Source organism: Pelophylax lessonae, assembly GCF_965119305.1.
Source record: "Pelophylax lessonae genome assembly, chromosome: 9".
In the NCBI taxonomy this organism is placed as follows: Eukaryota; Metazoa; Chordata; class Amphibia; order Anura; family Ranidae; genus Pelophylax; species Pelophylax lessonae.
In genome coordinates, this window is record NC_138776.1 from 153,247,598 (window position 1) to 153,272,674 (window position 25,077).

The window sequence follows — 25,077 nt, forward strand, 5'->3', positions numbered from 1 at the left end:
CCCTCCCTCCAACCATGATCTACCTACATTTCATAAAGAAGTCTTGAGACCCAGTGATGCTATCACTGGGTCTTATAAAAGGTAATCGACACACAGGCTTTTTTTTTTATTTTGTTTTTTTACAATTTTTTTTATATTAATGAGTAACTAGGGAATGCAAAAGTATCGTTTTATGTATTCCCCTGTATTCTTTTTCTTTTTTTTTTTTTTTTTTCCTCGAATATGTGCAAGATATTGGGGAAAAAACACTTAAAGTGGCTCTTCACTCTGAAACCAAAAGTAATAAAATGGGCCATCTCCAATCTCAATGTATGTGTATCCGCCTCTCATATTGGTGATTCCTTGATTTTCTTCACCTTAGAAAAAAAAAAACATAAAAAGTCAGCAGCTACAAATACTGTAGCTGCTGACGTTTAATGTTAGGACACTTACCTGTCGAGGGATCCAGCACCATCCTCACCCAAGCCGGCTCTTCAGCTGTCTTCTGGTCCAGGCACAGACATATTTACTTACTGCACATGCGTGAGCCACGCTGCACTTTGTGAATGGTCCTGCAGCTTTTTGGGACCTGTGATGTGTCCCAGAAGGCTGCAGGGGTGGGGGGTGAGTTAGGGGGCAAACCTCTGCTCGGATCACCACAAAGATACACCTGGAAGTGGGAGTGCGGGTACCTTCCAACCCCCCCCCCCCCCAAAAAAAATAAAAAAAAAACTAACAGAAGTGCACCAAAGAGGAGGTAGGGAGGAGGCAGACAAATGGAACTTCCTCTTTTGGGTGAAGTTCTGCTTTAAGGACAGTTCTTGATAAACACTAAGGACAAATCTTTAGTTTGGACACCCAGTACCTGGTACAAGCATCGCCTGTGTTTTGTCAGCTTGAGACTCGGTCCCCTCTCATCAGAGAATTGCCCTACCTTGCCATATGGTGGTACTACAGAGGACATCCCCCCCCCCCTAACCACTTGCCGACTGCCGCACGACTATATACGGCGGCAGTCAGCCCCTCACAGGCAAATTGACGTGGGGGTACATCACTAGCCTGTGAGGCTCTAGGGAGCGAGTGAGCGCCGTCGGAGGCGCGCTCCCGCTGGCTCACGGACCCCCCCCGGGGCGAGTGACCGGCGGACCCGATGTCCGCCGGTCACTCGCAATCGTTGGTTACACCGGGAAAAAGGCAGGCGGCTAATGTAAACAAAGCCGTCTGTCATTCTCCCCTGTGTAACAGCACAGATCATACGGTCCTGCTATGTAGGACCGTAGATCTCTGCTGTTACACACACACAGCCACATCCGATCACAGTAAGAATCACGCCCCTAGGGACACACTTAACCCCTCCCTCTCCAATAAAGTTAACCCCTTCCCTCCCAGTGTCATGTTTACAGTAACAGTGCATATGTATAGCCCTGATTACTGTAGTAATGTCACTGGTACCCCCAAAAGTGTCAAAAATGTCAGTCAAGGGTCCGATCTGTCCGCCGCAATGTCGCAGTCCCGCAAAAATAATCGCAGATCGCCGCCATTACTCGTAAAAAAAAAAAAACAATAAAAATGACAATCTTTCCCTTAGTTAGTAAACGCAATAACTTTTGTGCAAACCAATCAAAATACGCTTTTTGCGATTTTTTTTTTTTTACCAAACATATGTAGCAGAAAACAAATTGGCCTAAAATGTTAAAATTTTGATTTATACATTTTTTTTGGGGAATTTCATATAAAAAAATGTGAAAAATATTATTTTTGCAAAATTGTCGCTCTTTTTTTGTTTATAGCGCATGATCAAAAAATCGCACAGGTGATCAAATACCACCAAAAGAAAGCTCTGTTTGTGGGAAAAAAAGGACGTTAATTTCATTTGGGTACAGCGTCACACGACCGTGATATTGTCCGTTAAAATCACGCCATGCCGAATCACAAAATAGGCCCTGGTTAGGAAGGGGGTAAAATCTTCCGGGGCTTAAGTGGTTAAGCAATACCTTTTATTTATCTCCCTAGCTTTTTTTTTAAGCTACTGGAGAAGACTCTGGCCAAATGCTTATCACGTAAAATTGAAAATTGTGTGTAAAGTATATTTGTGCAAAACTGGATATCTGTTAGTCTGAGTAATTTTGTTTTTTCTCCAGTTTGCCTTTTACTTCAGTTACTTCATAGCACGTTATATTTGAATGATGAGTGCCATTGCTGATATATCTTTCTTTTTTGCTTTGCAGTGCGCCTCCATGAAAGTATTTCAGAAGAAGGTTTTCATTATCTTGTTTTTGACCTGTAAGTACTTTCCTTTTGATTAATACAAAACAAATTAGGTTTTGAAAGTTATGTATATATTGTGCAAGTGTCCATTTTCCCAATGATTTTCCTACGATAATCCCAACATCAACCTCCCCAGTAATTTAAACCACTTGGCTGTTCATGTTTAAAGCCATTTTTGAAGCCTTTACAACGTGTGTAGGTTCATAGAAATTTGAAGATGCCTTTAGACCATATGGAAGGCTCCTTGAGGAATGATGAGAACCTACTCTGTCAATTTAATATTATTCTCTGGCCCCTTTTGTAAAAATCTTTCTTCTAATGACCTCACTGTAGAGCACCTTGGGTAATGGGTGGCACTTTAGACTTATTGGCATCAGTTAGACAGCAGTACGCTAAGTGAAGAAGGCAGCTTCACCTAGAATGAGCATTTTTCTGTACACTACAATTCTATAATAATATCAGTTTCTCTGCATAATTGATGTTCGCATTGTGTTATTAAATAAAACACTGTATGTCATAATTCTTGATAATGCTTTTGCTTACAGACCAAGTTCATTATATCTTGGGACATAAAGCTCTCAAACAGCATAATTAAAGGTGTCAACATTCAGATTGCATTGTTCTTGGTTTAAACATGTTCTCCTGTAAATAAATCACTTTCTCTTCATAACCTCCTTCTGTCAGTTTTAGATTTATGTCATCAAACCAAGTTATTAATATTTATTCTTCTTGACTGCACTGTGAATACATTTTTACCAGTGCACACCAGCCCATTTTTTTTCCTCGATCGTAATTGATAGAACAGCATATTAAGAATCTCGAGAGAGATGCAATTCAAATTTGCCGATATTAGTAAAACTGAAAAGATTGCGTGGGTTAATAGGTTATCAATAAATATGTTTTGGTGGTGACACTTGCAAATACTACTTGTGATTTTGTTTGTGTGCAGCATGCAGGTCTTGCAATTTTCTAATCTTTACAATATTATAATGGGAATTTATTAATACTGGAGAAGATGTGCATGACAACCGATCAGCTTCTGTTTTTCACTTTCAAAGTGTCTCCAATTTTACAAAATTCCCCCCTTTCATATGCTGGAGTGCTTCACACTGGGACATAGGAACTTGAGGTTAAAATGCATCATCTTAACCCACAAAATCTTTCCTTTTGTCTTTCCTAGATCAGTTGGCAAATATAGTGGTCAAATTTGTGGTCTTTTGGGTCAGCCATAGTTAATGCACATCCTTTTGGTAAAAAATCGACATCCCTCCCCTATTAAATTTTGTATAAAAAGCCCCCTGCTGAATGGTATCAGTTATGTTTCGCCAAAAGTGTAGTTCGTTCTGCACTCCTGTGAACCGTTTTCAGCAGACAGTGAGCTGAAGCACAGAGCCGGCCCATGGCAAGATTGGGATCATATAGTCGGGATCCAACTATATGCCTAGACCGGCATTGCCGCTTCCGCCCCCTCCACAGCCCATCGCTCTAGTGAGCGCGCAGGGGGGCAGTGTTGGAGCACAGGTGGTGGACAAAACGATTGGACCGATGCTGCATCCAGCTAGGTAATAATGAATCTGCAAAAACCCGGATTCCCATACTACTTTTAAAATGTTGTTAGAGTAATTTCCATTGTTATAAATATACAGACATTTGCCAGTTTGTTCTAGTTTACTATTGGAATATATTCTCATAAAATGGCGCAGCCACTTTGATTTTTCTGTAAGTGTCTAAGCTTATTGTGGGCATAATGCATCATTAGGAACTAACTCAAACACAATTATTCTGTTTTTACCTTCCTGTACAAGGTAATTGTGCAAAGCTTTTGTGTTACCTGTTGGTGTGTCAAGATAGTATTTTTAAAAAAAAGGGTTTTGTAGAAGTGTACTAACATTCATCTATCTTGCTTTAGAATGTAATTGGACTGTTTTTAGTTAGAAAATCCTGGTAAACTTTATTTTGTCTGTAGACATCCATTAGACCCGAGAAATAGTTATATTGTATTATATTATCATTTAACTGGCAATATCAAGGATAGGGTACATGTGTCACCTGTGTGTGTTTAAAAAAAAAATCACATCATAAATTTTAGCCACATACACATTCGTGTGAATACTAAATCCAGCAAGAAAATGTGCATCAGAAGATTGTTGAGCTCCATGAACCTGGCAGTAGCCACGGCCGGGTACAGCATCCCTTAGCTTGGCTTGATGTCTAATGCAGTGTTTCTCATCTCCGGTCCTCAGGGCACACTAACAGGCCAGATTTTAAGTATTACCTTGGGGAGATGCAGACTAGAATACTGCAATCACTGAGCAGCAAATGATATCACCTGTGATGTATTTCATTTTTCTTGCAAACCCGGCCGGTTAGTGTGCCCTGAGGACCGGAGTTGAGAAACACTGGTCTAATGCTCAGCCTAATGTATAGATGCATTAACCTGAGAACAAAACGAAACTTGATAATGCAAGACAGACACAGCTTAACCCACCTGGTTGGAGGTTACCTCATTACATACCAGGCCAGAACACTCTTATACAGGTAGGAAAGTACAGGAAGCAATGTAGTAAAGTCCATTACAAACTTTTAGGAAAAGACAAAATCAATTACAGCCATCTTGTTCCAAACATTCAAAGGGATCCCCTTCATTGGTGATTGTAAAAGAAGAGCATAATCTTGACAAATAATGTAGGAGGACCCCAGAGTGTAGATTGCACTGACAGTAACTGAGTGAAGTATCTAGATGTTCCAGAAGCACGTTTAGGCTGATATTGCTGTCTTAGAACAAAACACCATATCTGACCAAAACTTCCAGTTATAAGAATTACGTAACCTAAACGATCCATCGCCCCACACTGTCTTGTATCTGATAATCAGCTGAAAATATTATCATATTGCCCTCAGTAACAACTGGGCTACAGGTAAATACTCTGTGTTTACTTAGTGTTACTAAACCCAGGACCCTGCATTCATTATATCTGGTCTCCCACAGTACACAGAACATGGAAATGCAATCTTTTAGCAAATATAAACTGCTCAATACCCTTTCTCTTCAGCAGTCTTGTGATTTCTATCAGTGTCTGGTTAAAGCTTGCAGGAGGAGTTTTCATTCTCCTTTGACTGTCCTATGATTCTACATGACCCCTGAACCTCTGGACAGTGCTGGTTGGCCCTGTGCTCATCACATGCACCACCCTCCCCCCCAAAAAGGGGGGCGGGGCGCCAACAGAAAGGAAAGCAAAAAAAGTGAATAAAATATTAATTACAAAAAAGTTAGCTTTTTCAACTGTGGATGAGGGATTAGCCTGGTGAAAAATTATTTCTCTTTCGTTCATTGACGGACACAGCTCCTGTCATTCTTGACCATTGGGTTATACTACTCCCTACAGGAGTAGGACACTAGGGAGAAACTTCTAGCTACACCCATAGGCAGTCCCAGGGGGTATACTCCCTCTCCCTGCTATAGTCACTCAGTTGTGTTTTTTCTGTCTTGTCAGGAGTAAGGACCTGGTTCCTTGCTGGGATCTTTGGTCCTGGCAACATTTTTTAGATAGAAAATTTTTTCCTCCTGCACTTTTCCTGAGAGATCTACTATCAACTGCTGGACTGGGGGATGGGCTGGATAATCTAGATCCAATGGTCACCCCAGTCTGGCCAGCAAGCGTGCGCAGGCCTCAGCTCCGCGCTAGGTCAGCCGCGACATAGCCCCACTGGACGTACGGGGGCTGGCCCTGCGAGTTAAACGTCTCACGAGGTTGCATACGACCTGGACTCAGCCTGAGTCGCAGTGTTCCTCCTGGCCGACAGCTCCCCTATTGCGATGGGGAGGAGGATCTGTCTGGAGCGGTGCCCACCTGGTTCCTGGTATGGTGAGTAGATGCCCCCCTCTACCGCGGCATGCTATTCCATCCAGTTTGCGTTTAGTTGGACCATCATTTATTTTTCAACAGGACAATGACCCCAAACACACCTCCAGGCTGTGGAAGGGCTATATGACCAAGAAAGAGAGTGATGGGGTGCTGCGCCAGATGACCTGGCCTCCACAGTCACCGGACCTGAACCCAATCGAGATGGTTTAGGTTGAGCTGGTACCGCAGAGTGAAGGCAAAAGGGCCAACAAGTGCTAAGTATCTCTGGGAACTCCTTCAAGACTGTTGGAAGACCATTTCAGGTGACTACCTCTTGAAGTGTGATTCTACAATTTTCATAGTCATGAAAATAAAGAGAACTCTTTGAATGAGAAGGTGTGTCCAAACATTTGGTCTGTACTGTGTATGTGTGTGTGTGTATATATATATATATATATATATATATATATATATATATATAAATAATTATTTTTTTGGGTGGTCTGCCAACCTTCCTGGGGCGGGGGCAGGGCACTAATGGTGATGGGGGCGGGACGGGGTGCGCTGCGGCCAGACGATCAATTGTGCAGGGGGGGGTTGTACTTGGTGGGGGCTCCTGCCAGGACCCCCCCCCCCCATACTGCCTGGATCTGTCCTGAGACCTAGTCTCCCCTTTCTGGGTCCCTATATGCTTCCTGGTGCCGTCATTTTGTTGTAGCCTGTGCATTTCTGTAGTCCGGCGGCCATTTTCTTGTGGTTTACCATTGCAAATGGTGGTGGCCATGACAGTAGAACCCTGTGGGCGGCGGTTTCGGCGGTGGGAGCCCCTCCTTATCCCCTGGTGCTGACTCCTGGATCATTTAGCTTCCTGATCGCTGCATTGTAGTGCTGAATTTCCGGGTGCTTGCAGGTGCCTGTATCGGCGGGTGGCGAGTCTGGGGGGGGGGGGGGTGTCCTCTCCCATTCTGGTGAGGAATGCTCTGTGCCTTGTGCTTGGCGATCGGGTGGTGCTGCCAGCAGGATAGGGGTTGTCCCTTTAGCAGTGTGTTTTTTTTTTGTGGGGTCCCCCTGGTGCACTGATTGTATCTGTGAGTGGGATCCTGAAGGAGGAGGATGCAGCTGAAGCTGCGAAGGAGGTGCAGGTACTCTTTGGCACTCACAAGCCATCCAGAGTAGCAAAGGCGTTTCCTTTCCCCGCCTTTTTTGACAGAATTGTCGCTAAAGAGTGTGGGTAACCAAAGCATCCCCGTGGGGTTCCTAAGCGCTTTTCTAGGCGTTACCCCCTATGAGGAGTCCCTTTTTAAAGAAGAGGACTGTGCCACCGGTGGTGTACCCTTTGGTTTTCAGATTAAACAAGGCAACCATGATTCCGGTGGAAGAGTCCCTGGCCTTTAAAGAGGAAGTAAACGCCTCCCCTGCAACTTGTACCCATAGGTAAGCCTATATTAAGGCTTACCTATAGGTACTCTAAATATCTCCTATACATGCACCGTTTAGGAGATATTTACTTTGCATGCAGACAGTAACATCACTGGCGTACCGTTCTTTCAGAGCCCCGTGCCGTGACCGTCGGCTCCCGTGCGCATGCACGGGAGTGACGTCATCGCGGCTCCAGCCAATCAGATGGCTGGATGCCACAAACCCGGAAGAAGGGCGACACAACATGTCATCCATGAGAGAGGTGAGCGGTCGGCACTTCGGGGCTTCGTTCTAAGGTAAGTATTTCATAATGAGCTAGTATGCGATGCATACTAGCTCATTATGTGTTTGTCTTTCAGGTGTTAATTTAAAAAAAAAAAAAATTCTGAAGTTTACAACCTCTTTAAGGGTTCGGCTGACCGGAAGGCGGAGGCTGTGGCCTGCATTATGTACACATTAGCGGGTTTGTCAATGAGGCTGTTATTTACCATTGCCCCAGTGTCGCAATCTCTGACCGAGTGGGCTAAGCTCCTACGCCATGTAGGGTGAGGGTGAACAACTTCCTCCTGCCTTTGCTTAGCTGACCGACCAGCTGGTCCAGGGGTTGTAGTTGATCTGTGATGCCTCCTTGGATGCTGTTCCCCTGATAGCTCGCCTCTTTGTTTTGGCAGTGGTCCTTCGGCGTGTCTTTTGGCTTAAATGCTGGTCTGTTTGGAGATACCCTAGATAACATCATTAAAGGTCTCACAGGGGGGAAGAATACCTTTCTTCCACAGGCTACTAAGGGTAAAGAACCTCCTCGTAGACGTGGACCTTCCTTCTCTGCTCATAAGAAGTTTTTTCGTCACTCAGGGTCGACTGACCAGGGCTTGAATCCTGTCAGGGCCGCCTCTGGCTGCTCCAAATGTACCTGGTCTGGCAAGCCGAGAGCAGGTTTCTCCAGACCCGCGGACAAGGCTCCTGTAGCATGAAGGTGTGCCCTCACCTCTTTCAGGGGTGAGGGGACGTCTTCACTGGTTTCCGGAACTGTGGACTTTCCTGGTGCAAGACAAGTGGGTCCACAAAGTTATTCAGTCCGGTTATGAGATCGAGTTTCGCTCTTCTCCCACAGCAAGGTTTTTTTCCTTCCAACCTGCGCCTGCCCACAGGCAAGTTACAGGGTTTGTTTTTGGGCGGTACAAGACCTGTTCCTTCAAAGGATGATCGTCCTGGTTCTGATTTTGAAACGTTTTCAGGGTTTTTACTCAAACCTGTTCACTGTCCCCAGGAAGGAAGGCAAAGTGCGTCCAATCCTGGACCTCAAGGCGCTAAACTGCTTTGTGCAGGTACAGAAGTTCAGAATGGAGTCCATTAAAATGGTGTTGGCATCCCTGCGTCAGGGGGGATTTTCTTGCCTCGATTGACATCAAGGATGCTTGCCTTCACAATATGTGCCAGTCATCAGTGTTTTCTCCGCTTGCTGTGGGAGAGGAGCATGATGAGTTTGTGGCATTCCCCCTGGGTCTCGCCTCCGCTCCTCGGGTCTTCACAAAAGTGTTGGCTCCAGTGCTGGCTTTGCTACGCCAATGGGGGATTGCAGTACTGGGCTACTTGGACTATCTCCTTCTGCGCGGGGAGCCTCCATCTGCTCTGGTGGAGAACCTGGAGATCACAATACGAACTCTGAGAGTTCTGCTGGATTCTGAATTTTCAGAAGTCTGCTCTGGTTCCATCCACAAAGCTGGACTATTTGGGCCTAACTCTGGACTCGGCCTTAGCCAGAGTGCTCCTTTCTCTGGACAAACAGACTGCAATTCACCTCCTGCTGTCCAGCAAATGGTCATCCCTCCGGACTTACATGTGGGTGCTGGGCCTGATGGTATCAACCTTTTGAGGCGGTACTGTTTGCACAGTTCCATACGAGGTTCCTGCAAAGGGAGATTCTGGCCAAATGGGACAAGACTTCGCAGTCTCTGGACAATCAGATCCGGCTGAGTCGGGGAACAAAGGAGTCCCTGATATGGTGGCTTTGCTCTCTGGTGTTTCGGCTGGGCAAGTCCTTCCTCTCCTTGTATTGGACAGTGGTCACCACGGATGCCAGCCTGTCCGGTGGTGGTGGTGTCCTCCTCGGCAAGCAGTCTGTTAGGAGATATGGACACTGGAAGAGTCACGACTACCGATCAATGTCCTGGAACTCCAAGCGATCAGACTGTCTGGATCATGGAACAGATTGTCTCCAGGGATGCCCTGTGTGCATTCAATCGGACAATGCCACGTCTGTCACCAAGGGGGCACAAGAATTGCTCTGGCAACTCTGGAGGTAGCTGGCATATTAAGGTGGGCAGAGCGATTTGTTCCAGCCCTCTCCGCTGTGCACATTCCCGGGGTGAAAAATTGACCAAGTGGAGTGGTCCCTTCATCCGGAGGTGTTTCATCAGCTGTGTCTCCAGTGAGGCACCCCCGAGGTGGTTCTGTTGGCATCTCGGCTCAACAAAGGTGCAGAGGTTTGTGGCTTAGTCAAGGGATCCTTTGGCGGACGCCACAGATAAACTTGTGGCCACATGGGGTCAGTATCGTCTAATTTACGCCTTCCCTTTTTTCAAGTTTCTGCCAAGACTTCTAGGCAGGATCGAGACAGAAGGGATTCCGGTCATCTTAATTGCTCCAGACTGGCCTTGCCGGGCTTGGTACACTGATCTGGTGCGGCTGGTCGCCGACGTTCCTTTGAAGCTTCCTCTCAGGAAGGATCTGCTATCTCAAGGATCGATCTTCCATCCTGCTTTACAGTCACTGGCTTTGATGGCTTGGCTGTTGAATGCCAGGTGCTAAAGGATAGGAGTTTATCTGAGTCAGTGATTACTACACTGTTAAAAGCTAGGAAATCTACTTCTAAGAAGATCTACCATTGTACGATGGAAGACGTACATTGCGTGGTGGGAGTCTCTTGGGGTTCAGCCCTGCTCCTTCTCGGTGGCTCGGATCTTAACCCTTCTTCAATGTAGGGTTGAACAGAACATGGCCTTGAGTACCATCAAGGGCCAGGTATCGCCCTTGGCAGTCTTTTTCCAACGACTTTTGGCCACACACTCCCTGGTGGGTACTTTTTTTCAGGGTGTCCGACATTTGGTTTCTCCAGTGCAGGGTCCGTTGCTGCCTTGGGATCTTAATTTGGTGCTTTTAGCTCTACAGAAGCCTCCCTTTGCAAATTTTCATGCGATTCCCCTGCTGACGCTGTCCCAGAGGGTGGCCTTTTTGGTGGCTATCATCTCTGCGTGCAGGGTGTTTGAACTGGCGGCGTTATCCTGTCATTCATCTTATCTGGTGATTCATAAGGATAAGGTGGGGCTTTGCCCCTGTCCGTCATTCCTTCCTAAGGTGGTCTCCCACTTTCATTTGAATGAAGACATTGTGTTGCCTTCCCTGTGTCCCAGGCCTAAGCATCTGAAGGAAATTGCCTTGCCTGCCTTGGATGTGGTCCGGGCAATTAGGGTGTACCTGGCAGCTACTGAGTGTTTCATGAACTCAGACTCTCTATTTATGCTGATGGCTGGACCTCGCCAAGGGTTGTCCGTTTCCTCTGTGGCCATTTCCAGATGGAGCAGACAGACGGTGGTTCAGGCATATTCCATCAGGGGTCAGGTTCTTCCTTTCCCTGTGAAGGCACACTCTACTAGGGTACTTAGTGCCTCCTGGGCCTTTTGTCATCAAGCGTCAGTGAGACAGGTTTGCAAGGTGGCCACCTGGTCGTCCGGTGCACACTGTTACAAAGTTTTATAAAGTGGATGTGTTGGCATCTGCGGATGCTACCTTTTGACCGAAAGGTTTTGCAGGCTGCTGTTTAAGAGGACCGGATCCTCTTTAAGGGTGTATTGTTTTCTTCAGATGGGCTCCAGTTTGTTTTGGTTGAGCAATAATCACAAACCAGGCACTCCTGGGATGCCTGTAGGGTGGAGGGATAGAAGTAAGCCTGTGAGGCTCCCCAGCGTTTGTTCTGCTGTTAGCCAACTAATGGCTCAGTAAAGAGATTCGCACCCAGGGTAGCCATAGGAAAAATCCAGCCCAGAAGTCAAAGCAATAATCACAAATCTGGCGCTCCTGGGGTGCCTTTAGGGTGGAGGGATAGAAATAAGCCTGTGAGGCTCCCCAGCGGTTTTTCTGCTGCTAGCCAATGAGCATAGGAAGGGTGCTGATATGGACAAAAGTACATGAGGAAGGCAGCGCATTAACCACACCGGGATGTAATGGATAAGGAAGTCAGGTGAACATCCAGTAAAGAAAGGGTTAACAGTTTATTGTTATTGATAACCGAAAAACAAAGTACATAAAATGCTTACATCCCCCTGGGCTGGAGTGGACAAGGGCACCTGGCAGCAAGCAATACGAGTGCGAGGAGGTCCGTCTCCCAGGATTGCTGAGCAGTGTGTGCACACAAAGCCGGAAACTAGCCAGCGCGAGGATGAAAGGACTCTGCTGTAATTCCGTAGCGGTGACAGGCGCCACTTGCGGGGAAATACCAGGAACCAGGGTGGAACACAAGCTATATGGTTGCCATGACTACATGTTTCACGCTATGGAGTTATAATTCTCCTGACACTGCTTGTTACAAAACTTAATACCTATAGCAGGAAGTGGGGGTATACCCGCAGGGACTGCCCCATAGGCGTCGTGTTTCTGCCTAGTGTCCTACTCCGTTAGGGTTCAGTATAACCCTACAGTCAAGAAGATGAAGAGCTGTGTCAGTCAATGAACATCAAAGAAATGGATTTTACGGTAAGACAAAAATCCAATTTTTTTAAGGTGAAGGTCTGCTCTAAGGTTTATATAGGTGGAGCAGCGCAAAAGCATAGTGATAGCTTCACCATTGTCACATGTTGCCAGAAAAGTCTCCTTTTTGGCCCTGTTTCCACAAGGCAATGAAATGCGCCCCTCGCGCAGGGCTGTCTTTTCCTGGTCTGGGGATGCACAGGTGTTGCGTGTATCCCTATTCTGGCATCCCATTGATATCTATTGGTAGAGATGCACCGAAATTTCAGCCACCAAAACATAAGGCGAAAACAATGTTATTGGCATTTTGTTAATAAGAGATACCCGTAATGGCACTGAAAATGCGTGCCATTTTACCACGAATTTGTGACGATTTTACCATGCTAATGGTTTGTTTTTCATAGGTCATGTGACTCAAAAACTGCATCAAAAACGTAACACAGGCGCATTATTGATGTGTTCTTGCTGTGTTTTCAATGCATTTCTACAGGGAGGTACGTCTTTATTTTAACTGACCAAAAATGCAGCAAGCAGGATTTTTAACTCCACAACAGAAGCAGAACAGACCAGTGTGGAGACATACATAGAATTTAAAGGGATACATTTTTCTTGAGCTTTTCTTGCACTAAAGGTGCCAAAAATGGCTGACAATAAATTCATATTCATTTAAATTCATAATAATTAAAAAGTCGAATATAATACAATTCTATATGAAAATTTTAAATATTTTTTTAAAAACTGTAATTTTCAGTTTGTTTTCGCCAAGTGCATTCTGCAGTTTCGCTTTCGGCATTGAAACTTCTGGGGCGGCACAGTGGTGTAGTGGATAGCACTTTTGCCTTGCAGCAAAAGGTTGCTGGTTCAAATCCCAACCACGACACTACCTTCCCGGAGTTTGCATGTTCTCCCTGTGCCTGGTGTGGGTTTCCTCCGGGTACTCTGGTTTCCTCCTACACTCCAAAGACATGCTTGTAGGTTAATTGGATCCTTTCTAAATTGGCCCTGGTATGTGTATGTAGTATGAATGTGAGTTAGGGACCTTAGATTGTAAGCTCCTAGAAGGCAGGTATTGATGTGAATGTGCAATGTATATGTAAAGCACTGCCTTAATTGACAGCACTATACAAGTACCTGAAATAAAAAAAATTGGTGCACCTCTATCTGTTGGGATATGCTTTTGCATGAACGCAGCCATTGTATCCCAATAAGACATGTAGGGACCCCAAATTCACACTGTTCAGCCAGTTGTCTCCGTAGAGAACAATGGGACGCTGGCACAAGGCCGCATGCAACACCCATGCATCCCCGTGCCAGCAAAAGACGGCCCTGCACGGGGCGCGCATTGCATCGTGTAAACCGGGCCAGAAAGGAGGCTTTTCTGGGAACAGACGGCCCTGCATGGGACAGGCATGTCATCTCCCTATGTGAACAAAGCCTCTCTCTGGCTCCCCGCTTATATTAATTATCATGTCTGCTTATGATGTTTCTGCAGCATAATACATGTATTTGCATTGATGGAAATATGGTAGAGAATAAAAAAACACTGCCTAGATGTATACAATTTTCCTGAAATAATAAAAATGTAAACCCTTTGATGCTTACAGAAAAAAAAACGAGTGATTTCTACTTTCCCCGCTTCTAATGGGATACATTATGTTTGTTTGTCTGCTGGGAAATGTTAAGGGTCCCTCCTGGGTAGTTAATGCCTAGGCTGAATCACTGTGCCTGCTATCTGTCAGTTGGCAGTTCCTAAGAGCTGCTCTTAGCACAGTACCGCTTGACCCTTTATGGCTCGCTCTTGTAGAGGAAGAAAATGCTCAGCCACAGGCTGCCCTAGGGCTCTCTGCTTTGCTTTGCTGTTTGGATTTTTTATTTCTTTATTTTCACCTATTTTTCAGCAGTCTTTGTGTTTGTATTTTTCAGGGTCACAGGTGGAGAGCTGTTTGAAGACATTGTAGCGAGAGAATACTACAGTGAGGCAGATGCCAGGTGAGGATAAATCCTTCACATTCTGAAGTCTGAGAAGCCATTTCTCTGTCGTCTCCCAGCCTTTCAAGGGAAAATCGTTTGCCTCAGAGGCATGCCTATGGAAAATAAGCACTCACCCTCGTTATTGTTACTTTGTGAGCTTGTTTGTTGCAGTGACATAAACAATCCTATGAGGAATGAGTCTACATCCTTCAGTGGGCTTCACTTATTGTCATGCTATGATGTGTTTGTCATTACAGCCCTGGCTGCCTTCACAGGCAGGTGTATACTGGTGATATAGAGGCTCTGACGGGGTTAGGGAGGTGATATTTTTTTGCTATGTAATAGCTGGTATCAAGCGACTCCTAAGAAAATAAATGTGTTGCGAATGCAGAGAGCAGAAAAATGGTTGACTGATCACTTGCACAAAAGTTATAGTGTGGTCTTAAAGTATCCAAAGATAAAACAAAATTACTTTGTAATTCATCGCCTTTAGAAAAACACATCTGTCTACATACTCAGATATGGTCAGGGCTACTAGCAGATGCGATCATTTATAACCTTAAAGTTATAAAGTCACTACTGAGAACTCCTGTAATCCCCTCTCTTACGGGATGATATAATGCGCAGTATCAGTAATTTTTTTTTTTTTTTTAAATGAATGCGCAAAATGCCTTATTTTACAGCACAGCTGGACATTCACATAACTTGCCGGCGCTCTCCTTCCCTGCTCCGAGCACTACAGTGGGAAGGACCGAGATTCCCTGCTGACGTCAACTAGAAGCACAGGAGGAGAGCAGCAGAAGGTCATGTGAGTGCCCATCGGTGCTGTAAATAAGGTATTTTGCAGAATAATTAAACAAAAAAAAGAAACCAGATACTGCACATTGGATCTTCCTGTAAGAAAGGGGATTACAGGATTTTTCATTAGTAATCTTACAGCTATAGCAGTGGTAGGGGCACACGGACTCCCAAGCTGACAGGGAGAGAGAGGAGAGGAGAGCAGTGGGGTGACGGAGGCAGATAACTGGACCACAGTAATTGGGTATCAGCAGCCATGATAACCGTGATCCGCACAAAAAGAGGGACACAGGACCAGGCAGGATCAACCAGGTTTTTTTAAAACATAGAGAGGGACAAATGACTCCACACAAGTACTATGCTGTGAATCCTGCTTTTAAAGGATCAGGATTTTTGATTTTTTTCTCCTAGGCTTGCAACCACTTTAAATCATCATCATAATGCTAATGGAGCGTTGTTATTGGTTATCTCAGCCACATGCAGGGCCAGATTTCTCTTGGCACTGTAGACATGCCTATAGGGGGTGACGCCATCAAGTGGGAAGTGAAATCTGACCGAGATGGTGCCACCCCTCTGGTGTCTATGAGCTGGTCCAATCCCATCATTTACGGACCATGCTGCCATGCCAAAACTAGCCTCGGAGTGGGTGGCGGAAATCGCGGCACGGGCACGTGATTCCAGGATGTGGGGAGCATTGTTGTAGTTGGCCCATCTGCAAGAAGGCTCCATGTGCAAATCTGATGGGGAGGTAAGTGAGGTCAGTGACCAGACCAGAAGTACTGTGCAGCAATGGGGGCAGTGGGAGAGAGTGAGAGAGAGATACCGGGGAGGGGCAGGAGGGGAAAGAGAGTTGAAGGCTGTGTGAGAGGGAATAGTGCTTATATGAATGGAGTGCCTTATATGAATGGAGGAGCTGAGGAGACACCATAATGGCAGCTGTCATATGAGTGGGCAGGTGACCATAACATGTGAGGGGGCGAGCATGGGGCTGCCAGCAATTAATGAGAAGGAAATCGAGTGTGAGGACTAAAAGTGGAGAAATATGGAGAGAAGACGGGAGTGGTGGAGTAATAAGGTAACTGTCTTTGCAATGGGAGACTATGGAGGGTGCCTGTGAGAGCAGAGGTAGTTATAGGAGTAGAAGGTGTATGTGAAGAGGAGGGGGTGGGTAATGGGTATAGGGGTAGTAGGAAACTTTTTCGCCCAGTTTTCCTTCTGGGCTCGTGGGCTCCGGACATTTAGATGGCCAAGCTGCAATTAAATCACCCCCGCGCATGCGCGTGGGAGTCACGGCAGTGGCACAGCTCCCTCAGTGGATGGCATGCCATCCCTTGAGAGCGCAGTGCGCATGCACCTTGCAGGCTGGGAGGAAGCTGATCGAATAACACTGGATCTTTGCTGGGTTTTTTCATTAGAAACACGTTTTCAGGTTAGGGGTGCTGACTTCTCATATATGCATGGCTGTTTCAAATCATTGTCTTAGAAATGATCTAATCCATAGACAGCCAAGCAACTAGCATTTACAGAAATTACATCTTCTATAGTTCTTTCTGTACAGGTTTTTTTTCTTTTTAATTACACCTTTGAGGAGCAGGCACAAAAAAATCAACACACAATAGAATAGAATGTGAAATCTGCTGTGCTGTATCATGTAGAAGGGAAATAATTGGGCATAGAGTTATATATTTGCATGGATTTGGCATATGCTAGAACACTAACATATTTCTAAGCACACATACATACTGACTTTGCCAATAAAATACCATCTGGAAGCAAAATCAAAATGTGCCTTTGGCTGCCAGCTTGTGAAATGCCTTGCATGTGTTTAGTTTTGGATTTTTTTTATGTCCTTTTTTATGAGGATGCTCATAGCTAAAATTAGTCTCGCTATCCTCCCTGATTGCACTGTACGTTGTCACTGGTCATGTTTTTTCTAATAAGACATTTTTACGCCTCTTTCTTTGCGTAGCTCTCCCAAATTTTAACATCTATCTATGTCTGCAGCTGCATTGCATCGTCTTGCCTATGCGTAGGTGTAACAGTGCAGCATAAAAGATTGAAGTGGAGCTCTGGGCAAACCGCTAAATACAGGGTTGAAATACAAGTATGTTTACTGTTTTTTCTGGGAAAGAATTTGGATTTTTTTCCAGCCGTTCTTGTGATTTACACATCATCTCTTGATGTGATTTTGGGCACCAGTTCTTAAAAAGGATATCGGGGAACTGGAGAAAGTGCAGAGAAGGGCAACCAAACGAATAAGAGGCATGGAGGAGTTCCGCTATGAAAAAAGATTAGAGGAACTGAATTTATTCTCTCTTGAGAAGAGGAGATTAAGGGGGGATATGATCAATATGTATAAATACGTAGGGGGTCCATATAGTGAACTTGGTGTTGAGTTATTCACTTTAAGGTCAGCACAGAGGACAAGAGGACACTATTTACGTCTAGAGGAAAACAGATTTTGTCTCCAAATATGGAAAGGTTTATTCACCGTAAGAGCTGTAAACATGTGGAATGGACTCCCTCCAGAGGTGGTTCTGGCTAGCTTACTAGATTGCTTTAAAAAAGGCCTGGATTCTTCCCTGGGTGTACATAATATAAATGGGTACTAATATTTATAGGTGAAGTTGATTCAGGGAATATTTGATTGCCCCTCGGGGGATCAGGAAGGAATTTTTCCCCCTGCTGTAGCAAAATGGATCATGCTTTGCTGGGTTTTTTTTTGCCTTCCTCTGGATCAACTGCGGGTATAGGATTGTGTATATGGGATTGTATGGTTGGGTTTTCTTTACTGTTTTTTTTTTGTTTTTTATTGGTTGAGCCCGATGGTCTTTTTTTTTTCAACCTGACTAACTATGTAATCTTTGCTAGTCAGTAAGATCTATTTGCTACTCCCTAGTATAGCATTACTCCTCCCTGGGTCAGCCCTATGAGGAAATGAATAAAGGAAATTGCTGAACCAGCAAAATTTAAGTTGCTTAAACAGAAGTTCACCCTGGAATTACTCGATAGAACAATAAACAGCCATATAAGACATGTACCTTGATATATGCATAGCACCATGTTTGATTTTTGTCTGTGCTTCGGTTATCCTGCAATCAGCATTCATAACCAGCCTTTTACCAGTGGCACCATGCAATGCATGGCGTTGCTCACAGCCCCATTACTGCTATCTACAGTATGTCCCTTGACAGCATCGTGACACAGGGGAAGTGTTTCCCAGGAGGGGGGGGGGGGAGAGATGCACTGGGCGACACCAGGAGTTTTGAGGTATTGTTGGTAAATGACTCTCGTGTTTCCATTATTGATTGCTGGACAACCAGAGTGGAGCCAGAACTCACACCTAGCACTATGCATTTATCAAGGTGCATGTGTTATATGGCTGTTTATTATTCATAGGTATTCGTGGGTGAACTTCCGCTTGAAGGTGTGTTACCAGTCTTGTCCAATGTGGACAATTCTTTTTGATCATAAAACTGGCAGTACAGATTTTAAAATTCTGGCATGTAAATTTGATAAACATACGAGGTGTGTCTAAAAAGTTTGGTAAATAGTTCAATATCTCAATGGCAACATGGGCCAGGTGCGCATTCATGCACTTGGCTATCCAGGGACACATTCAGGGTAAACCCACTGTGGCCAGTCGAATGCAGTCAGTGTGAGAGGTAGGGTCACCGTGCAATTGAGCAACGAGTGAAACATCAAGTTCTGCTGCAAATTAAGGAAACCGGCAACAGAGATGCATGAAATGTTGGGGCAAGTGTACAGGGCGCAAGGCGCGAGCAGAAAATGTGTTTACGACTGGTTTAAACGCTTTCACGATGGGAAGAAAATGACTGAGGATGAGCCTCGTTGAGGTCAGTCGTTAACAAGCAGAACCCCTGACATGATCAAGCGAGTGTGACAAATGCTGGTACAAGATTGGCAACTGACTCTACGATTGATGGGGGAGGAATTGGGCATTAGCAAGGACACGGTGCACACCATCGCCTGCAAAGATTTGGTTAAGTGGAAGATCTGTTCCTGGTTAGTGCCACACAAGCTGACAGATGAGAAGAAAGCAAAACGGTTGATAACTCCTGTAGATTTCATTACTTGGTGTGACCAAGTTCCATCCTTTCTGTGAACCATCGTCGTAGGGGATGAGACCTGGTGCTACCAGTTTGATTCCGAATCCAATCGGCAATTGATGGAATAGCGTTCATTGTCTTCCCCTGGTTCCCTGCCTGAAAAACGTAACGAAAGGCGCATGTTTTGCGGACCTGGCGGCAATCTAAGAATGTGTGACAACGGTTCTGCGATTGATTTCTAAAGAGGTCTTTGCTGACAGTTTCCAGAAGCTTTATGAATGTTTCCAAAAGCGTGTTTTTTTGAAGGATAGCGAATATTTTGAAGGTCAATAAAGGTCATTTGTTTGTATCTTGTTTTCGGATACCGTTCAAACTTTAGACTCCCCTAGTATGTTTTTCTGCCATGTATTTAGTGGTTTTTCCAGTTTCATTTTTAATGTATGATAACCTGGCAAGAGTGGATGTGTTTTTCGAATACAAACACTTTATTCTTTGAAATAATTAATTTTCTATATGAATGTATCCCAGACTGTATTTGCTGCTCCTCTTGAGAGTGTCGACTTCATAAAATGTTTTCCTGAAAGCACTCTGATTGCTATCACTTCTGTTCTGAAGATGAGTTTTCTGGTTTTCCCCCTCTTTCTGTAATAAGATGAACACTTAGCAGGTGATTTTCATCATTTTTTTTTTTTTTTACCTTGAAGCCTAATTGTAAAATTAAGACCCCTGTGTACCATTTAAAGGAAACGTATCAGGAGAGCTGCCATTGCTGATTCCTTTTTGATAGTAAATGTTCTAGAACTATTATTTTGTTCTTTGCTTTTCTACTTAGTCATTGACCTGGAGCAAACCATACAGTATGCTTATAGTGTATGAACACATAAATATGTATATCTGAATCATATTTTTGATACAGTCTTAAGGTGTTTTGAGATTGTGCTATCTCCTTAGCTTAACCCATTGTGCTCTGGGAGTCCTTTGTTTTGCAACAAATGTTCTTAAAGCAGAGTTCCAGCCTGAGGAAAAAAAAATTAAAAGTCAGAAGCTACAAATACTGTAGCTGCTGACTTTTATTATAAGGACACTTGTCCAGGGAGACCTCAATGTCGGCACCCCAAGCCGATCTGTCCATAGGCTTCAGGTGCAGGCGCCGGCATTACAAGTAAGGGAAACCGGCAGTGAAACCTTCAGGCTTCACAGCCGGTTTCCTACTGCGCATACGCGAGTCGCACTGGACTTTCTGAATGGTACCGTCATCTTTTGGGACACACACAGGTCCTAGCAGGCAGCGGGGGAAAGGAGGAGGGCCAGAAAATCACAAGAGTGACATACCTCGCCGCGGAAGCATAGGACGCAAGTTCCGATGAAAAAATGCAGAAAAGGTATCAAAAAGACAACAGGAAAATGTGACAACACTGAAGAAATTACACTTTGCTACAATGTAAAGTAGTGAGTGTGCAGCTTGTAAACAGTGTGAATTTGCTTTCCCCTCAAAATAACTCAACAAACAGCCATTAATGTCTAAACCGCTGGCAACAAAAATGAGTACACCCCTAAGTAAAAATGTCCATACGTTAATGCATTTCTTGCATTAAGGTAAAACATTTACTAGTGTCCCCCCTTTTACTTGTTAGAGCCCTCATTTACTTTTTTCCCTAAAAGGTGCATTTACAACCACTTTAGGGTTAAAAAAAGTGCAAAAGTAAAGCTGGCCATAGATGGCATGATTAGGTGGACTTTTCAGCAACACCTTTTTTGATTGAAAATTTAAAGATGCTGAGTTGAAACAGTCAGCCAAATAGTGACTGCATCCAATCAGTCACTGTTTGGGCATTCAGACAACTGCAGCTGCTTTGGCTGCCTAAATACAACAGCTGCCAGGGGACATTTCTCCATCCATGCTGCCCTTACAGTGATGAGTTTTTAGCGCCCACTGACACGATTGCTTTGCAGTAGCAGGTGGCTTTGCTGCTACATGCATTTGTCTGATGTGGTGTTATTCATTCTAAATGGTGCTCTGAAGCACATTGGCGCCAGATGTGTGTTGCAGCTCAGCACAATGCATGTCAAAGCACCAGTGTGTGTTTTGTGGTATGCTGCCTGAAATGGTACATATACCCTGTATGAAGTATAAGAACTCACTCAACCTCTACGGCAATGAAAGGATAATGGGCTGTGTGTCTGTGCTCTGGCTATGCCTTCCAACCTAAATCCATAAAAATCAAAAGCCGGCAAACGATCGCTCCTCCTTTTTGAAATTTTATTCTGCACTGAAGCAGTTACAACGTCTTTAAAAGGCTAACACGTTTCCGCCTAAGCCTTCCTCATAGCATACGTATGCTGAGGAAGGCTTAGGCTGAAACGCGTTGGCAATGTCAAAGATGTTGTAACTGCTTCAGTGCAGAGTAAAATTTCATATGAAGGAGCAATCGTGTGTCGGCATTTGAATTTTTTGTACCCAATATGACCTATTTTTGTGCATGAGGTCACAAATTTAAATAGACTGTCACAATGAACTACTGTGGTGTGAATGGCTAGCCTAGGTTTAGTCTTAAAAAAAAAAAAAACAGCATAGGGAAAGTTACTTAAAATCAATGAGAAGTGTCCTTTGTGCTGCGGATTGCAATTTTTTTTTCCTCCCTTATCCCACCTTGATCCCCCCCCCCTCCATATATTACTCAAAGTCCAGGTTTAGTCTTTTTAAAAAAAAAAAAAAAATACACAGCACAAGGAATGTTACTTACAATCTATTGCCTCCCTTATCCCCTTTGACCGCACCAGTAACCCAACCCCGCCACCCGCTCCCCCTTTCAAACAATACAGCCATATTCTTTTGGTGCTGTAGGGGTAAATATGAGCCGAGCTACCTGTAATTGCACTGTTCAAGAGTGCTGACTGCCCTCACCCTTTCTGGCTCACCTTCTACACTCTCAGAAACTGTACTATAGCTTTCATGAATGAACCACCATCATTAAGGACAGGCAGATGAATAAAAGTCCCCCCCCCCCCCCCCACATAGGTTACATTTCCTTTATACAAGCCATAGTACAGCTTCTGTGAATGGAGGAGGTGGGTGGTAAGGGCAGACAGTTGTCACTTTTGAGGAGTGCATATGGCAGGTCTCTGGACTTATATTTACCCCCGCAGCAACAAAAGATTACTGCTGCTGGAAAAGGGAGGACCAAAGGACTTAAGATCATAACTAAAACCTTAACCAGCTGCAGAAGAGACACTTTTCATTGACTGTGAATAACGCCCTTTGTGCTGATTTTATAAAAAAAAAAAGTTTTGAAGACATTAAGGCTTTAAGCTAGAATAGAATATACAGGCTAGGTGATGTTCTGAATAACATTTTTATCATTCAGATTCGAGCAGCAGATATTTTTTATATATATTGTACTGTGCATCCAGAAAGTATTCACAACTCTTCACGTTTTCCACATTTTGTTATGTTACAGCCTTATTCCAAAATTGATTTAATTAATTATCTTCTTAAAAATAATACAAACAATACCCCTAATGACAACGTGAAAGAACTTTGTTTCAAAATCTTTGCAAGTTTAAAAAAAATAAAAAATGAAAAAAAAATCCCATGTACATAAGTAATCACAGCCTTTGCTCAATACTTTGTCGAAGCACCTTTGGCACCAATCGCAGCCTCAAGACTTTTTGAGTATGATGCTACAAGCTTGGCACACATATTTTTGGGCAGTTTCTCTCATTCTTCTTTGCATGACCTCTCAAGCTCCATTAGTTTGGATGGGGAGCGTCGCTGCGCAGCCATTTTCCGAACTTTCCCCGAGATGTTCAATCGGGTTAAAGTCTGGGCTCTGGCTGGGCCACTCAAGGTCATACACAGAGTTGTTCTGTAGCCACTCCTTTGTTATCTTGGCTGTGTGGAAAAATAGTAATATATGGAACATAAATTACCAAAGTGCGCTAAACAAAATATGAAGAACAAAAGTTCATAAGTGATATCTGTGATGACACCAATAAACACAAATACTGTTACAAATGGTGCAAACTATAAAAAGTATTTCAATCCAAAAAGTAAAGTGAAGGATGGGGAGTGTTGGGAGGTGGGTGTGGCCTCGTCCCAAAAATGGTGATCCAAAGTGATTCTCAATAACCTTGAATAAACATGTGAACACCCAGTGATAGGAGTGGACTCTTACCACAATGTGGAGAGATGTGGGCATATACTGTAATAGATCCAGAAGTCCCAACTGATTGGCCAGATGGTATAATTCTTAGGATAGAACGAATCAATCAGCTGCTTCCAATAAGGGGGAGATCTGTAGGCTTTCAGTCAGAGGGTGTTGCCCAGAGAAAAGATCATGCCCAAAGAAGAAGAGAAGACTATAGTGCATTACCTTCGGTTTATTCAAAAAATACTTGAAGTGACACTTACAAAATCCAGACGAAAATACAGCATGTACAGGGTGTCTGCAGCTCACTCCGGGACCTGTGACAGCACGGCTAGCTCCCCCGACGCGTTTCCACTGATAAGTCGGCTTCTGGGACTGGAAGCCGACTTATCAGTACTTTGGTAATTTATGTTCCATATATTACTATTTTTCCATATTCATTTGTTTTGCAGTGCTGCTTTCACACCACTTCCATTTTTCTAAAGGTTCGCGCACCTATTTTCTCATTTCAATTTTATCTTGGCTGTGTGCTTAGGGTCGTTGTCCTGTTGGAAGATGAACCTTCGCCCCAGTCTAAAGTCCAGAGAGGATGTCTCTGTACATTGCTGCATTAGTCTTTCCCTCGATTCTGACTAGTCTCCCAGTTCCTGCGCTGAAAAACATCCCCACAGCATGATGCTGCCACCATCATGCTTCACTGTAGGGATGGTATTGGATGGTATTGGCCAGGTGATGAGCAGTGCCTGGTTTCCTCCAGAAATTACATTTACCATTCAGGCCAAAGAGCTCAATCTTTGTTTCACCAAACCAGAGAATTTTGTTTCTCATGGTCTCAGAGTCCTTCCGGTGCCTTTTGGCAAACTCCAGGTGGGCTGTCATGTGCCTGTTACTGAGCAGTGGCTTCAGTCTGGCTACTCTACCATACAGGCCTGATTGTGGAGTGTTGCAGAGATGGTTGTTCTTATGGAAGGTTCTCGCTGGAGCACTGTCAGAGTGACCATCTGGTTCTTGGTCACCTCACTGGCTAAGGCTCTTCTCCCCTGATCGCTCAGTTTGGCTGGTTGGCCCACTCCAGGAAGAGTCCTTGTGGTTCCAAACTTCTAACAATTATGGATGATGAAGGCCACTGTGCTCATTGGGACCTTCAATGCTGCAGACATTTTTCTGTACCCTTCCCCCAGATCTGTGCCTTGATACAATCCTGTCTCTGAGGTCTACACACAATTTCTTGGACTTCAGGGCTTGGTTTGTGCTCTGACATGCACTATTAACTGTGGGATCTTGTATAAACAGGTGTGTGCCTTTCCAATCAAGTTGTAGAAAAAACAGCTTAGGGATGATCAGGGAAAACAGGATGCACATGAGGTCAGTTTTGAGTGTCATGGCAAAGGCTGTAAATACTTATGTACATGTTTTGTGTTTTTCTTTTTTAATTTACAAAGATTTCAAAAAAAATTTACATTGACATTATGGGGTATTGTTTGTAGAATTTTGAGGAAAATAATGAATTTATTCCATTGTGGAATAAGGCTGTAACATAAAATTTTAAAAATGTGAATACCCTCCGGATGCACTGTACACATGAGGTTTGATTCTGCAAATCATGGAAAAGCCCTAACCTAACAGCTTTAGTATCAAGTGATTGATCGTATAGCTGTAATTTTTTTTCATGTCTACATTAATTGATTTTTATCTTTGAAACCAAGCGCAGTTCCCATAACAATTTTAATTTCTGTATATCGTTTTTGGCACAGTTGTACTAGGCATGTAAAATGCTAACACTTGGGGCATTGCTGGATCTGTAAAGACTAATAAAACACTGGTTGTGGTGGCATG

General features: G+C 44.2%; 1 protein-coding gene across 23 annotated transcripts in view; it reads left to right on the forward strand.

The window, feature by feature from the left end:
- Positions 1-25,077, forward strand: part of CAMK2G (calcium/calmodulin dependent protein kinase II gamma) — a 400,936-nt gene that overhangs the window by 244,510 nt on the left and 131,349 nt on the right. For all 23 annotated transcript variants that reach the window (XM_082267524.1, XM_082267541.1, XM_082267535.1 and 20 more), the window contains exons 4-5: positions 2,208-2,262; positions 14,178-14,243. In XM_082267524.1, the coding sequence (XP_082123650.1) occupies positions 2,208-2,262; positions 14,178-14,243 (121 nt within the window). The remainder of the gene's footprint in view (positions 1-2,207; positions 2,263-14,177; positions 14,244-25,077) is intronic.